A 17,993-nucleotide genomic window follows, 5' to 3' on the forward strand; every position below is an offset into this window, starting at 1 on the left:
TCTTCTTCTTCTTTAGGGATTTTCACCTCAGATTTCTTAAAAAGTTGTCAACTAGAATACAATTGTCTGGGTTTTGAATGGATAATAAAATGACATTGTAGGAGGCAGATTTTATAGATGGGGACATAGGGATGCAGAGAGGTTAGTAAAGGTTGACAATATAGATATTTTGGAAACTGGATCTGTTAGAGATTACTGAATACGTAATTGAAGTATATGAGGCCTAACTTGTGTACGTCCCTAAATTTAAGCACGGAGATTTGTATTTTCTTTTCTGTAAAAATATAAGTGCACTGAACAGTTACTAGGGTTTAAGAGGATAGCTTACGAACTCTGTCATTGTTTATACATCCACTAAGTAAGCAAATACCACATAGACAATGAGAGGACAACATATTTCATGACTGCTTTGTGATTTTACCCTTGCCAACTTCAGGAGAATATTTGAGGGGACATAATAGTATGTTAAAAAAAGAAAAAATATATATTTAAACAGAATATTAGAAAAAGCTGAGGAAAACCCAGACTCTGTGGCCAGCGACTGCTCAGTCAGATGCGGGCATCCGAATTTGTTCTTGGATTTACTTGAAAGTGTTCACCCCCTCTTGCAACTGCCTTATCCACAAAGGAAAACAAAAACAAAAACAAGAACAAAAAACAAAACAAAACAAAACAAAACAAACTTCCCATAGGACAGTACTTTTCCTTAGTCAATCTATAGACATGGAGCTTGTGTAGTATTTCAGAAAGGGATTAGGAAGTGCTTATTGACTGCAATACCTTCCCCATGTATTTTTATAGCAGGACTTTGAAAGACAGCTATGTAAAAGAACAGTAATAGTCACCGTGGGTGAGTTCTGTGAACAAGACATTGCTTTCTAGATATGAGTTCATATCCCGTGATATAACCTATGTTCTAGGTACATTATTGATCTCAAAGATAAGAATCTTAACAAAGAATAATTTTTATAGCATTCACATAATTAGTAGTGGTCCCATTGGTGTGGCAAACTGATTTCAAACGTGTGCTACTAAGTATTTGTCTAGTGCAGAGTACAAACTAGGGATGATATGTCTGTCCTAGAGATCATAAAGATGATTCTTTTTTATTACCAGGGAAGGATGCACACATCTAGAATTGAAAACAACAGCATTCGCCTTACTTCTTGGAAGGCTGTGTATGTTCAGGACTTTGTATGGTCTCAACGTTTAATCAAGCATCCTTGCCCAATAACTTTGCTAATCCTAGCTCACTGTGAAGCAACAGTCTGCATTCCTTTGTTACTATGGTTTGTCGTAAACATTCCGTTATCAGGGCTGGAGAGATGATGGGTCAGTGGGTAAAGTGTTTGCTGTACAACTGTGAGGGTCTGAGTTCAGATACTCAGAACTCAAATTAAATTTAGGTGTGTGGACACATGTGTCCCAGCACTGCAGGGGTGGACACAGGAGCATCCCTGGGATCTGCTGCAGCCAAAATGGTAAGCTCCAGGTTCAATGAGAGAACCTGTCTCAAACAAACAAACAAGTAGTGAAGGAATGATGTAGGAAAAGTATCAACTTTCCATCTTCACATCCACACACATGGGTGAGCACACAAATACACACACACACTTATTCAAGTACACACATGCATATATAACACACACACACATATTAGCTATCAGAATGATACATTTGTTTGTGTATAAACTGGTGGGAACATTTCCGTTTACTAGTTTAAGTAATTTGTCTAATAGAAGGGATTGAGTTCACTGGTTTTGTCTACAAAAGAGAGAACTGTATAGATTACCTGATGACACATTCAAGTTCAAAACAAAGAACACCTAACTGACATTCCAGACTAAGGGCAGACCATGTTCCCGTGCGGTGTCATTCCATACAGTTTGAGAGAAGGGCTGAGTGAATAATGAGTTTTCTGTGCTGATATCAGCTGGGCCACAAGATTCTCCGGTTTCCCCACCTTCCATTATCATTGTGGATATCTGACTCTGAGACAAGATATATCTCTATTTGTAAAACTGAACTGTTTTCTTCCTAATTATATCATTGATGGCTGTGAAGATCAACTAAATATTATATATTAAAGTCTTTTGGAAATTTCCATGACAGTACTCTAATTGTGAAAATTCATTAACTTTTTCTTTCGACAAAGCAAAGTATTTTTATCTTTCTCTTAATAATATTACTGAGAAGCCAGACAGTGGTGGCACACGCCTTTAATCCCAGCACTTGGGAGGCCAGACCAGGCGGATTTCTGAGTTTGAGGCCAGCCTGGTCTACGGAGTGAGTTCCAGGACACCCAGGGCTATACAGAGAAACCCTGTCTTGAAAAACTAAAAAAAAAAAGAAAAGAAAAGAAAAAACTACTGAACAACTACCTATCAAGTTAATGGCTATTATATGGCATATATAAATTTTATGTAAATTATCCAATTTATTTAATCTATTTAATGTTTTTTAGATTTTTCTTGCTTGTTATTAACTTTTCTTTCTTGTTATGAATCAATTACTTGATTTCCCAAAGTGTTTGAGATAAGTAAGTAACATTATCAAGGTTTGAAACTTGGATAATGCCAACTGAGTAAAATAGTACAGAATTTTAACTGAAATAGAAATTCTATTTACTTGAAACCTCCTATAGTCGTTTAGCAAGAACAATCAAGATTATTTGTGAGGACTGCCTCTCACTATTGATGCTGAACTTCAATTATGTTAGTCATTTTGGAGGAAGAAATAATGTACTTAAATTGATCATTTGGAACCCTTATTTTTCACCCCTTTGAATTTTCTTTAACATGACTCATGCGTGTCACTTTTTCTAAGAATGAACTCAAGTCCTATGCCTACAAAGTTTTATTTTTAATGATTTCTTCCATTCTGAACATCCTTTAGTGTGTATGGGAATTTGGGCTCTATTGTTTACCCTTATGCAGTCAGTGACACTGAGTGTGAGATGGCCTTGGAAGCCCAACATTTCTTGTTTTCCATGTAGAGGAGGAGGAGCCTAGGGCCTTGCTCTACTCACACAGCTGTCATCCTTGGAGCCAGAAGGCTGACCCTGGACTGGTTCTACCACCTTCTGTTTTGTTGTGGCTTGGTTGTTTCATGTGTGTGTGTTTGGTCTCCCTGGCTGAGAGAATTGTTTTTAGGACATGGTCTCCTTGCTTATCTACAAATTATTTTCCACTTCTTTGTGTAGAAGAGGTGCATGGAGAGCTTGGCACACCTACAAGTATAACCCAGTCCTTTGGCCCTGTGGTAATTTTAAAAGACTTTCAATTTTTGGTAGCCAGTGTATATTTATTTTACAACATATATTGGTCAAATTGATTAGTATTTTAAATCATTCAGATTTTGAACTTTCATAGTTGTCCTGACAAAAAAGTATTACTGAATATAGATGTATGTGTTCATTAGATGATTAGGTAAACTTTCATTTTCTGATTCCTTGGACTCCTGTGTTGAGCAGGTGAATACTAAGATATGGATCTTACTACCTGTCTTGCTTGGAACCATTTCTTTTTTGACATCACTCTTCCATTTTCCAAAGCCACGTGCACTAGATCCTCTAAGGTTAGGGTCTGAACATTTGTATGTGGCAAGATTTCTTGGCATGGTTCTGACTCATCAGCAAAACCAAGAAGCATGACTTAGAATAATTCACTACATGGAGGAGAAGATCCCATTGGCTATACCTGTAAACTCTTACAGTTGGGTCTGTAGTGATGTCCTATGCTAGGGAAATCACTTGAGGCTGGAGGCCTCCACTCTAGGCCTACACCTAGTAACTGAATGGCAACTACAAATCTTCATATATCCAGAATGCAATGGACTGAATCCTTGGCTTTCCAATGCCCATGTCACAGCACAGGCCTCTGTTGATAATGATCATCTGTTATTAAACATTGTACCATACCTACATTGATAATGGTCATCTGATAAATATCTAACTCATCTGAAGAAGGACACAGGTGGTTGGAAGCTGTTGCCAAGGTTGATTCTATTTGGGTGTTGTCCTTTAACATGCACAATTGTCCATCACTGAAATCCCTCCTTCTCCCTTCCTTCCTTTTCCTTACTGATATATGTAAATACCCACTATGTATGAGGCCAATATCTCATATTCCTTTAAGATGAGAAAATGTAAAATAATACAAATAAAATGGTGTCCATGCATTAGCTTTTCCTAGCGCTGTCAAGTGGTCATAGAAGCCTAGTTAATACAAGTAATGAATTAGCCTAAGACAATTTAAGTTTTGACTGGGAGCAATAACTGAGCCTGGCCTTGGGCTGGGTGCAGTAGATCATCACAGGACAAACTAGAGACTAGCTTTTAAGCCAAGACATTTAGTTTTCAAAGGAGGCAAAGTTGGACACCCTGGTGATTGTAATGTCCTAGGAATCACTCATGACTTATTTCCCCTTTGAATCTAATGAGACATGGAATGATGTTTTTTTTTCTTTTCCTCTTTTGACTTCAGGATACTAGGGATCATCTAATTCTAGAGTTTGCAGATAAGAAAACTCATTTAAAAAATCATGATGAACTGTCTCTTAATAAGAATTTGGGGTAGAAGGAACTCCATTTCCCCCCTAGGAGTAGGTTACATCATCATAAATCCATGTGTATATGGAGCACATGTCATTGCCATTTATTCTGTGAGAAGTTGAGAGGGTCTGTGCTTAGCACTCGAATATTGGACATGATTCAAATATGCGTCAAGTGTGTCTAGAGGGTTTATTCATACCTATTTTCTTTTAGTCAGCAATGCCTCATAATGCCTCGGTTTCATGAATTAATTTTAATGGAATTAAACTTGAACAGCTCAAAATTATATAATTAATTTCATTCAGCTTCAATTAAAGTTACTAATTGAATCAAGCCTACTAGCATGACACCTGGCGGCAGTTGGCTTCGTAACAGTGTGAGCTTGTAGGACTGCTGATAAGCCAGTTCCTGTGAACTAGTGGGGGCCTAGAAAGGCTTTTTTACTGATAGTCTCCGGAAGGCCGGGGTTGACTATAGCAGTTAAGAATTCTGGAATTGTTTAAGAAAGTTAAGATTTTAATTGAAGCAAACACATCTTTTGAAGATTACATTTTTCCCTCTGATAATGCTGAATAAATGTTACATAAATCTAGAACATATTGGTTTAGTATACTTTAATTTATATTTCACTGACATTTGAATATGGTTTTGCAATCTAAAAATGTCTAAAATCACCCCCTGCTCTGCTTTTTGTAGCAATCTTAGCCTCTGGGTTTCATCCTGAGTTTACACCCAACTATTTCTCATGTGTTGAAATGTGCTTTGTGACAGAATTGTTAATTTCTTGTGAAATCTCTGTGATACATGAAGCTTTTAGCCTGTGCAGAAATTTCTTCTCCCTTCTACTGGAAATGTTAAGATTGACTAAAAACTTCTGTCTGAATTGAGTCTCCTTCATTTCTTTGCCTCCGTAGCTTGATATCATGGCATTTTTCTGTTCTTCCCTAATGGTACAGAGTCTATTCTCTCTGCTGATGAGCTCAGTAATTGGAAATGTTGCAGCAGTAGAATTTGAGGATGATGACTGGTGTGGGTCCAGCAAGGTGCCAGGGATTGACTTGACTGGGGAAGCAAGAGAGAGAAGAGAAGACAAAACTCATGGACACACACACACAGTAGGGATCAGGTGTACTGGGCTCTCTGATGGAGAAGCCACAGCACTCTGGAAGCTCGTGTTTATTTTCCACAGTTGAGCATGAAGGCAGTGTTTACAGTGTACAGCTGAGTCATGCAGGGTTTATGGATACCGGTGAATCAGAGAGGCAGATTTTAGTTAATATCAGTAGAAGCAGTGTCTACAGGATAGCTTTTTCAGGTTGTAAGGGAGGAGGTATGGCGTATATTTTCTGCATGCACCATGACTATTCACTCTTGGACTAGAGGAAGGTTTTGGAATCTATCTGAGCCTCACATGGTGTGGAATGTGCCAATTCTCCATGGGCCTAAGGCTTTGATCCTTGATGTGGCTGGCTCATGACCAACAATACACATTTGCTCAAGACTTCACCCACTCCCTGCAGACTAGCTAGCTCTACCTTTGTTTATGGTTTGCACATTCAGATGCTCAGTTTTCAACTCATCTATCAGACAATGAAGTGCATGAAGGCTGCGTAATGTGTTATATTTCAAGATATGGACATCATCCAGTGAAATGAATAAATGTTTGTGTATATACCATATATCTTTATGTACATAATGTGTAAGTTATCCTCCCATTCCTTAGATGTTTTACCATCAAATCTAGTTGAAAAGTTTGATCATTTCCAACCCCGTCCACTTATCTATGCAAACCTTACTTAGTTTCTCACATCTGTTGCCATTACTGATATATCATTCAATTAAACTCTCTCCTCAGTGTCTATTTGAACTTGGCTAACTCTCCACTTCAGTTCTTATATTAGCTCTTTTTCTGCCATTATGATAAAACACTCCAACAAAAGCATCTTAAGGGGGACAAGGTTTACTGTGGAGAAATTCAGTTCCCCATGGCACAGAAGACAAGGCAACAGGAAAAGAAGGCACTGGAGCCGGATCAGGAAGTTGTCTGGTTACATTTCTTGTGCACTTAGGAAGACCAGAGTGAGTGGAAGGTGAAGCATGCTAGGATACCTCAACACCTACTCCAAGTGACCCATTTCTTCCATTGAGGCTTGACCTTGTAACATTTCCGCAATCTTTTCAAATAGCTCCATCAGTCCAGACCAACTGTTTACATATGCGAGCATATGTGCGTAGTCTCAGACTCTTTCTCTCCCTGAATCTGTCTCTCCTCTCCTCTTCCTCTTCTTCCTCTCTGTCTGTCTCTTTCTGTCTCTTTCTGTCTTTTCCCCCCTCCTCTCTCTGTATCTCTGTCATATCCAGTGAATATATAAAGGATGTAGGAAAAGTGGATCTCCTGAGGGTAGCTCCTTATACATTATATGAAATAGAATCATTCATCATAGTCCCCCAATCAATTAGGATTGAGGTTGTTTATTACTCTCCTTAATAGGTAGCCCTAGTCATTTCACAGAGCTTCCATAGCTTCTTTGATTTGTTCCCCTTGCTTTTGAATTAAGTCCAGGTTTCCTCTGTTGACATTCAGATATTCACATTCTATCTTCATCAGAACTTCACAGCCTCACCTCCTGCTCCTCTGAAAGAGCTTCCTAGCCTGGAGCTTGGACCTTTGCCCAAGTGTCTGCTTTTGGACTTTTCCCATGCTGCTCTTCCGCCTTTCTCCCATGTGACTTTTTGAAGTTCTTCTAATCTTTTAGAAACCATCCAACGTGCTCCCTCCTCTATAGTGTCTTTCTTGATCTCTGAATCCTGATGAGACTTTTTTTCCCTGGTCTTTTGAACTCCTTTAGTGCTCTGGACCTTTCATAGCATGCATTTTTACCTTGTGTTATAGGTTGTGTGTTGTTTGACTTATGCTCCCAACAAGACGTTCCATTTCCTTACATGTTGTCTCTCTACCCGAGAACTCATAATCCTACATAGCAACCTCTCATCCTAAGCGCTTGGCTCTCTGAGGAGGCATTGCCCACTCTTTGCCTTTTTCCTTCGGTTTCCTCAGAGAGACCTCTGTACCTGTTTCCTATATCCTCACTGCCCAGTTACTTCTCATTCAGCTGTGCTCTGGCTTTCATGTCCATCAATCATTTGTAGCCTCTTCTCCTTTGATACTTTTTCTGTCTCACCTGCCTCCTACCTGTATGGACTCACTCGCTCTCATCCTTGATGTAACCTTTTTACATTCCTCTCTGATGACAGATCACTTGCTGCACTAAAACTTATTTACTGAGATCTTGATAGGGTTTTATTTTCTTGGGAGCATGTTTCCTTAATGATGAAAAGATAGTAGGAGCCCAACAAATGTTAATGGCCCAAGAATATATGCAAACACTCAGTAACTGTATTATTATTATTATTATTATTATTATTATTATTATTATTATTATTATATTTCCTTAACCTATGGCAAACTTGGAAGCACTAAGAAAAACTTCAGTCATGTGTGGATCTGTACACCCATGCTTCCAGAGCTTGGGAGATACTGGTAGGAAAATCAGGAGTTCAAGGTCGTCTACATAGAGAGTTCCAGGCCTATGTGCTGTGAGATTCTGTTTCAGAAAAATCCTGAAACAACAGTCCTCCCCGAAATACAGACAGGTAGCATTCACCAAATGATAATAAATGTTTACTCTCTTTCAGAAGCCTGTAATGAGGACAGTACTGAGAAAGATAAAAGTCGAGCTACCAGCAGCCACACCAGGTGTGGACTGATGCGGGACCAGTCCCTTTGGAGAGATCCTTCAGATGGCGAACTCGTCAGAAGTAAGTATTTCTTAAGTGAGCCTTGCATCGACTCAGGGATCTGCCTCTGATAGCATACCCTCAGTTACCTTCCCGAGTAATTTTGCTACACATCTCTAAAGCTGACAGTGTTTCTATTGGTGCTGTAATCATCAGAGCTAAAACTAGGCTGTAAATCACTATGAGCTTTCATACCTTCTTTAGAATGGAATAACTGGCCTGTAAACATCATGCTCTACTGCTATTTAGTCAGTTAGCTCTTTCTTGAGTGAGGACCCATTGGAAATCAGGCATCCTTAAGTATCGGTTGTATACAATATCAGATCTAAGGGACAAAATGCTCTTGTGGCTGCTATTCTTTTGGCAATTGATACCTAACTTGTTTTTATGTTGCTACTTGTGTCTTTTTGATGTCCCTGAGGTGGCTTTAAAGAGTATTTATAAAGCATTGGTGTATTTATTTCACTCTGAGAATGTTATGAAATGTGGTTCAGTGTGAGACCTTAGACTTGGAACTTATGTCTAGTCTCTGAGTCTCTCTAGGTTGCTCAAATTATGTTTGCCATTGAAAAGAATTTAGCAAAGGGAAAAGTGTAAATAGCCATATTTGAAAAAGCATAGAAGGAAATCTTTTGAATTTTTGTCCTGGTTACTTTGTCTCAGTATTAGTGTGCTAGAGTGCAGAGAATGCATTTCTTAGATTCAAGTGTTGTACTATCTAATTTAATTTTAACTCATCATTTAAGACAATTTATAATATAGATTCCCTCTTGTGTTATATTCTTTTTCTTCAAAAGTTTTGGTGTTACATTCTTCTGAAGAATGGTCACAGAAAACTCAAAACACCAACTTGGCAGAAAATTAGCTACACTAGTAAAAATATTATTGAAAGACATTCATAGTTTTTCTTTCTAAAAAAGTTCCCCAAACATGTTTTCTTTCTCTTAACTTTAGGTTTGAGAAGGGATAGGAAGGAAGGAAATGTAATGTAGAAATTAGTGAGAAATAGGATTTATATAGCCTTTTCCAAAATATCACATAAATAGCATTTGAAGAAAGCAGTTATCCCACAATATGTATTGATCCCCCTTTATTGAAATATTAACTCAAAAATTGGGAAACATAAGGTTTGGTGAAATACTGGCATATTTTGCATATGATTTCCTAGAAACTAGACTTGGTGCAAAGGTATACAGGAGAGAATTTAAACTCCACTTATTGGAGACACATGTGTAATTCACCCTCCCTCTCTTTGTAGAAGCAGAACTGTAAGAGTTTCATTTAATGGATTTATTTCTCCAGTCTTCTTTCCCAAGCCCAGAGTAAAAAAAAATAATGTAAATAAGATCACTTAAGGCAAAGCCTCAGATACACTGTGGTAGATTTGGATTAATGTGTTAAAGTTTGGTTTTGCTACTTGGTAGGATCCTAGATACAGAATTCATCTTGTTAAAAGACAGGATTTAAAGTGAAATGTTCTTTCCATTGTCTTTACCGGTTAAGTGGACACGGATCAAAAATATTGCAGGAAATGGTTTCCTTACTGAGATAATGATGCAGTGTGTGCCATGGGACACTGGAGCATTTTGGAACAAGTGTTTAAGTTGCTACTAATGTTCACAAAAAGAATGTAGAGATAAGGAGATCTATCACCACCTATGAGAGTGCTGCAGTGACCATTGGCAGATAAATAGACTCGTGAAAATAATAGCCATAGCCTGTAATACCACTGGAAACCCGAGCTGGCAAGCGCTTTCAAATACTTGTGGGTGAACATGTGACTCAGAATGAGGATTAAAAATTCCAAACCGTCTTATTTCTGCTAGTTTCCCACTCATGCTTTTGTCGATGAAGGCTATCTTGTTGGATATGTATAAGAAACATTTGAAGTGGAACAACTTAAGAGCATGCTAAATGTGACTCCATCCCAGACTAGCATCAAGAAGTCTCCTACTGTGATAGCAACAGCTAGTCCATCTCCCTGATTTAGAACTCCATGAAGCTGTCTGCCTTCCCTTGTTGACCTTACCCAAGGGAGTCAGAGTCCTCAGCCATTTCTTCCTAAGTCAGTGTCTGCTTCCCACATTAGGAGAGATGGGTGTTTTCTTCTTGCTTTTACTGTCCAGGGCATTGTGGAGGCTCAGCAGATCTTTTGTAATAACAATAGGCCTTGGCGAGGGAGCTGGTGGCTCAGAACTCCGCAGGGCTAGAAGTGAACATCATCAATGAGTCACTCCTGGCTTGCTCCTGGTCCAGGAGTCCTGTGTGGCTCCCCGACTGCCTTGGAAGAACAGGACAGCTGGCTTCCACAGAATTGATGCGAGTGTTCCCACTGAGGTGCTAGGTTGGCTGGACAGAGAGAGAGCATCAGAAAAAAAAAAAAAAGAAAAGAAAAAGACAGCTGGAGTGTGGGAACAGTTTCAAAGCTCAGCCCACTCTTTTTCCCAGTCTTCCATGGGATAGCTCAGCTGCCTAAGTCAAAAGTGCAAAGAGCAAGGGTTGAATCAGACTGAGTTTTCTTTATCTGTTCTTGAGAGCAGTTTCTGAGGGCTGGTGACTCACAGGCTGTCTCTACTGTCCAGGATGCCTGCTGCGGCCCTCTCTGTTGGACATTTAGTGGGTAATTTATAATGGACCGATATCTGGCATAGCGAGGAGGCTGATTGCCCTGTTCTTCACAGAGAATAAAACGGCCCCGGAAAGTCAAGGGAGTGGCTGCTTTGGAAATTACATTCTAATTAGAGGGTATATTCTCAGGCTTCCTAGATGAGATCCAAGCACTCTTTCTAAATTATTCCATGAACTTTGACCTTGACCTCTGTGGACCACCGGCTTGTAGCTCTAACTCTAGCCCTGAACCCTGAACCCTGAACCCTGAACCCTGAACCTGAGTTGGTTCCTGTGCTTGGTGGAAACTTGAGCTTTTCTTCTTTCTGATTGTCCTTCTAGAAGAAACCTGGCAGGTGGCCCACATGGAACTGTGATTTGAAGGCGTGTATTTCAGATCTGTTGCCCCTGAGTTTCTAGCTTATTAGAGAAAAAAAATCCTTTCTGGAAGTAATAAATAAAAGAAATCCATATGGAATGGAACACGTTGAATAAATAGGCCACACAGAGTCTAGTGCAGGAATATGCCCGTGTGAATATCTTTTTTACAAAATTTAAATGATATAAAAAAAAGACAGTTCTAACTACTTAACGTTTGTATGTTTGTTTGTTTTTTAAAGTCTTAAATTAGCAAAGAATTAAAAGCATAATAGTGGTTTTCTGAGGGAATTTTTAAATTGGAAAGCTTCTTTTCTATTTTTGATTTTAAAAAGAGATCCTTAAAATGCGTAAGAAGCATTCATATTCTGAGAAAATACTTTTGAGTGTAATTTAATTTGGGGGGACTTATTTCAGATTTCAGAATTTAAATAAATTTTCTTATTTTGTTTTGTTTTCCCTGAGAGCATGGGCTGGAACCCTGGGTTTTCCCTCTAGAGGAGGACATATGTTGTGATATATAATTTGAACCTATACTTTTTAGTAGTGCTTTGTTTTAATAATCACCAGTTTCCTGAATTCATAAAATAGACATTGCAATGAAGTGACACCCGAGTTAATATTCATTTTTCTATTTAATCTAATACACATGAATCCATAAAAAGTAATTGGCAACATTGCATGCTTTAGTTATAATTAAAAAGAAATGATCTTGGGGTGGTTACCAAGATAGGAGGGGATGTTTATGTGTGTATACGCAAATGCATACATGTGTGTTCACTTGTCAGTTTGTGTATATGCATTTACATATAAATGTACATGTATGCACACAAGCATCTCTACCGACAGGCACATAGCATGTGTCATCAATGTTTTGGTTTAATTTAGGTCAAATTCTACTGTTCTGGTTATTTCCTATGAAGCACTTACATTTTTCTTTGTTCTTCTTCTTAAGTGCCTGAGGTCCCTCTTGCAGATTTTTCTAGGTCTTTCTGAACATTCCTGTTACTTAACTTTATCCATGGACACTGCTTTGTACATAAATGCCTCTAATTCTAAATGCCATTACTTAACTCCCGAAATTTTCCTCAGCTTCTCTTCTAAAATAAATTTCCCATTAAATTAAACTGTTTGGTTCAGCTAATTCTCTCCTTTGTGATTTTTATAGAATTCCCATGATCTGAAGCAAAGTTAGAATGCTCTACTTAAATGGTAATCCCCATTCTGTTTAACCCATTTATTCATTTTGAAGAGTTTTTAGCTCTCATAATAGTAAGCACTTAATTGGCAGGAGAATGCAAGCCGCTCTCTAATTCATACTTGCCCGTCCTTATCGAGCCAGAGCTCCTTGCGTTTCCACTCACCCTCCTACTTGAAGCCTTCCTCTTGGCATCCTCTGAATCTCCTCTCCATATCAACAGGCTCTGCTGTTAGGAACTCTATTATTTCTTTTCTGAGCCTCTGCCAGCTTAGAGCTGATCACCCTTAATGAACACCATTCCATCACTCCAGGGGATTCTGCCTGTGTGGAAAACAGAGAAAGAAAGGCAGGTGCTTGGGCATACTGTCATATACTTAGAACACTTCTTATTTCGATGAGAGGGGGGGGTCAGGGAGAGGTTTTGATTTAAGAATTTTCCGCAGCTCTCTTGTTTGAATGCAGATTTCAACAGCTATTATTTGGCTTTCGTTAGAGTTCGTTTTATATGAAACTAAAAATTATCCCCCATTGATGTAGTACCTGGCAAGGACTGGTGGATGTAGCTTATTAAAAATCATGCTTCTTATTAATTTCAAGCATTGCCTGACACTTCATGCTCATTCATGTCTCTGAGAAGTACCAGGATCAAGCCGTACTGACTTTTGAGCTGCTCAGTGTCCTTTCCTGCTCTACCCAGCTGTCAGTAGATTCTTTGTTTTTCACTGTGCTGACCAAGTGTGTACACCCACTAGCGCAGTTGCTTTGCTTATTGTCCCAGAGCAGAACATTTAATCATCAGTTATTACCAAATCAAGCTGATGGTTTGGTTTCCAGGTGGGGTGTGAGTAGTTGTTAGTCATTTTTGGGAGGTTCTACTGCCTTTCCCTCCTCTGTTAACTAACCGTAGCCATCTAGACCCCTATTGTTAGAGCAGAGGTGAAGTTTCCTGACACAGTTCACCTTAGGGTAGATTGTTCCACGCTCATCCTGGGTTCTTTCCCTTAACTGGAGAGGACTATTTTTCATCATTTGTGTTAAACATTTTTTTATTATTATTATTAATCATTCCATTAGTTTACATCTCAAATGATAGCCCGCTTCCCAGTTAGCCCTCCACTATCCCCCCGTCCCACATCTACCTCCCCCTTTCGCCTTTGGCTGTATGAGGGCACTGATATTAAGTGTGAAAAGACCAGTGGAAATGAACTGCTAGGGAAAGGGTTCTGATTGTGTGGTTAGTCCTGGTGTTGGGTAAGTTACCTAATATCAGTGAACTCCTATTTCTTATTTTCCAAATGGAGCTGCTAATACCAGGAGGCCCATTGTGTCATTTTGCGGATTCTACCAGTGATTTTGTGTTCCATTGCAGGAATGGATGGTGAGTTAGTTCATCAGTGTGCATTAGTATTATCCTTGAGCTGAGCTATGAATTTTGAGAGTTTTCTTTTCATTATGGTTCCATTGAGCCAAATGCTTGGAAGCACTAAGATACACAGATACCTGATATCATGGCCGCAGGTTTGCTGCATTCAGTTGATTAAGAACTTTAATGTTTTATAAAGTAGCAAGATGTATATAATCCATTATACAGTATGTAAAAAAAATATTGAGTTGCACTTACAGAAACAGGTCTTTGCATGGTATGCATGCCTCTTTAGCTTTCCCCAAACCACATTTTTTTCTTCTTCTTCTAGATCAGGGGTTCCTAACCTGTGGGGTAAGACCTCTTTTGAGGTCAAACATCCCTTCCATAGGGGTCTTCTGTCAGATATTCCTGCATAGCACACATTTGAATTATGATTCACAATAGTATCAAACTACAGTTATGAGGTAGCAATGGAATAATTTTATGGTTGGGGCTTGCTACCACATGAGGAACTGTACTGCATTAAAGTGTTGCCGCATTAGGGAGGTTGAGAACCACTGCTTTAGATTCATTCCAGGTTAAGAACTCGCGGTTATTTCTGTGAAGACCATGTTAAACTACGTTAAAGTTCCTCTAGTTATGTGCCACACAACACGTGTTGACACGATTGTTCTCCTGCCGCTGTTTTTGTTCTTATTTACTTGTGTATGTTCATCCTCCTATGCTAGGGCATTTGCCTTTTAATCCATATCATATATTTGTCTGCCACAGATTTTCAAGTTCTTCCCGGTCATCCTAATGTCTTTCGCTCCTTCCTTACCAGCTATGTGCTTGATCTGGAGTGCAGGGAGAGGATAAGGGCTTACCGCTGACCACCTGAGATGGAGCTTCTCATTTGTAAATTTTTCAGGCCTCTAAGAAGAACTGAGGCCTGGGAATTATCATAGAGATCATCTCAAAAATGCTAACCTCTGAAGGAATAAATAGCATTTAATTATCAAGACCACAAGTGCTGTGGTCTAGATAATTTCAGTTCTCCAACCTCAAACTTCCTGCATCTGAAAATTCTGAGAACTTTTACAGACATTATTTGTGTTTGTAGACTGTCTTTTTATGAAACTTTTGGGATTAGGACTTGAACTAAAACTTTGAAAGAATGTGTTACGGTTGCTTTGTTAACTATTGAGTAACATTGGGGATTAAGTCATGATCCATGCAGGTGTAGCTTTTACATGTGAAATTTATGATCTTGTGGGAGAGGTAGTTTCTCTGGAGATGTTTGCTTGTGTTAGCAATACTTGAGGGAAAAGTGCAGGGCTACTGTATGTTTACTAGGGAGAAGTCCAAGTCCTGACATGGGAAGGGTATCAGAGAGAGCTCTGCAGAGGAAAGCCATGAAGAAGCTATGCCTGTGATTCTACTAAAGTGGTTTAGGTAACTGAACGGTGTGCGTGTGTGTCTGTGTGTCTGTGTGTGTGTGTGTGTGTGTGTGTGGTGTTACAAGCCTAAAGCACAGCACATTTTTGGATCTAGAAATAAGAGAGGGAATAGTTGAGTGGAGTTGAAGTTTGGCATAAACTGGGACATAAAGTGTGTGATTTAGAGGAAGAGAGCAATGAGAGGGAAAGATTTCTGTAGGTGAAGACGGATGGTGTTGGAGTTTTGACCTGATAAGGTTTATGCTGTTTCAATCTGTACTTATTTCTGGAAGATTGTTTTTGTCGTACTTTGTAAATGAAAATGAAAGTAAATGGAAATGAAAAGGACTGAAGTCAGTAGCAAACTCATGATAAGACTGTTGTGTTAATCAAGATAAGAAAGGAAGGTGTTTTGTCTAGATTATGTCGCAGAGGACTGCAGGAAGGAAGAAACAGGGAGTGGCTTTCTCTCAAGAGTCTCCCTCTTTCATTCAATAGGGTCTCACTCTAGGCAAGACTGGCTTAGAACTCTCTATGTAGACCAGGCTAGCTTTCAAACTCATGGCAACCCTCCTGCCTCAGCTTCTGGAGTTCAGATGTGAATCATTTGGTATTATTCACAAGGTTCATCATTTGGTGAGACAGAGTCAGCCAGGTGAAACAAGTGCTGGGAACAAGGCCAAGGATTTTGACTGTTAATCGTTATGCAAGGACAATGGGGGAAGCATTTAAGGACCTGTCGTCAGATGGTTTAAAGTGATGAGCTATGGAGAAAGAAGACATGAAGAGGCTTGCAACTAAAAGAACAAAAATTAATATTCCAGAAAGGTTTCTGTTGTTTCAGAATCTAGATATAGGACTCGTAGTTGTTGCTGGATAGGAAATGTGGAAAGATAAGTACAAATATAAGAACAGAAAATATGGATTTAAGGAATGTAGGTGGAACCATTTTAGGTGAGATCAGGGTCTAAGTGTGGTCATGGGGATGAACAACTGAGGGCTAACTTCAACAAAAGCTTTGGAGGCTTTTGGAAAAGTCCCATGATGCCGAGCAGGGAAGCAGATATCCAGGTGTTTCTTCCTGTCAACAGACCCAGTGAGGGATAAAGCTGGGGCTTCAGCTGCCTGGATGCTACACCTGGGCTCTGTGCTGCAGTGCCCTTACCTGCAACAGTGCCCGTACCCGATAGACGCTGTTTCCTGCCTTGTGCTTTTATCTGCTTGTGGGTAGATAGCACAGTAGCTTGATATCCCCAAACTAAGCCTCTGAAAAGGTGGGAAATGATGCAGATCATTTGAGGCTGCTGATCTTGATTATTATATAACTCTAAGGAGGTTTGTCCATGTAGTCATGATGAGTATTACCTTCATGATATGGATGTTTCTAGCTATCTGTATCCTGTATATATGACACTGCATATATATTTTCTTACTACAAGGTATATGGGCACTCATTTGTAGTAGTTCTACTGGAAAGTTCGGTGAAATTGACATATAGGGGAAAGGGGTATCTACTTAATATTGTGTATGCATTTCTGATCACCTCCTTAAGTGAATTATTTTATTACATTAAATGTAACTTGATAATATTAAAACAAAACAAAAAACCCAAGTATTCCCACATAGCAAAAATAAAAGGGTGGGAACCAGCTTCCTGAGACAACAGAGTCCACCCAAGCATATATAGGGCAAGCTTCAGGTTGTGGGCAGGCTAGGAAATTTTATTTTATTTTTCCTTCAGATTCTGAAAACAACAGAAACCACCACAGGATGGACGATAGTACAAATGGAGAGAGAGAGAGAGAAAGAGAGAGAGAGAGAGAGAGAGAGAGAGAGAGAGAGAGAGAGAGAGAGAGAGAGAGAGAGAGAGAGAGAGAGAGAGAGAGAGAGAGAGAGAGACAGAGAGAGAGACAGAGAGAGAGACAGAGACAGACAGAGGGAGACACACAGAAGAAGGGAAAGAGAAACTTATTCCAAAACCACTGTGAATTTTAAGCAAACAGAGAGAGAGAGCATTAAATTCAATGCTGGGCCATTTTAAGGACTGGGCTCTCTATAGATATCCATAAATGCTGTAAGTCAATAAAGCTGGGTATGGATGCAGTGGTGTAGTCATGAAGGAGCAGGGATCTAGTTTTGCTAAGCATGAAACACTACTGTATCCTAATTTTATGATTTACTTCTCCCTGAGTTCTTGCAATTCATGGTGAATGAGGTTTTCTGGGTTTCGGCAAATCTGTTGATCTCTTAACAAAACTGAGTAGCTGATAGAGCTGAGGGGGAAGTAACTATGAGAATCTCTGCACAGTGAAGCTTCTCCATCTGCACTGGCTACAGCCTATAGGAGGGTGAGACTTGCTTTCAGCTCAGTCCATGGCTTAGAACAGAGGGTGAAGCTGTACACAATGAGAGAGGTTGTGGAAACCTCTTTTAACCCCTTTCAGAAGCTCTGTTCCCTTCTCGCCACAGCAGAGGGGAGAATCAATGCTATACCTTGTCCCGTTTCTTTCAACTAGTCCTCAGGAGTTAGTAGCAAATCGCTGCTACACAGTTCTCACTAAAAGCCGGACTCTTGCCGAGTTTCTTGGGTTCAGCCGCAAGATACACAAAAATCAGGGGAAATCGCTCTAAAGCTCTCAAATGGTGCTATTAGAGGGTGAAAATTACATTAAG

The 17,993-nt window shown here is 39.4% G+C and overlaps 1 protein-coding gene across 2 annotated transcripts in view; it reads left to right on the forward strand.

The window, feature by feature from the left end:
* The window catches only part of Mdfic (MyoD family inhibitor domain containing), a 148,845-nt gene that overhangs the window by 11,596 nt on the left and 119,256 nt on the right, over window positions 1-17,993 (forward strand). For both annotated transcript variants that reach the window (XR_004121883.1, XM_031381209.1), the window contains exon 3: window positions 8,249-8,371. Coding sequence is in view for 1 of the 2 variants with exons in the window: in XM_031381209.1 (XP_031237069.1) it covers window positions 8,249-8,371 (123 nt within the window). In the remaining variant the exon portion in view is untranslated. The remainder of the gene's footprint in view (window positions 1-8,248; window positions 8,372-17,993) is intronic.

The sequence above is a fragment of the Mastomys coucha genome, unplaced genomic scaffold (genome assembly GCF_008632895.1).
Source record: "Mastomys coucha isolate ucsf_1 unplaced genomic scaffold, UCSF_Mcou_1 pScaffold20, whole genome shotgun sequence".
Lineage (NCBI taxonomy): Eukaryota > Metazoa > Chordata > Mammalia > Rodentia > Muridae > Mastomys > Mastomys coucha.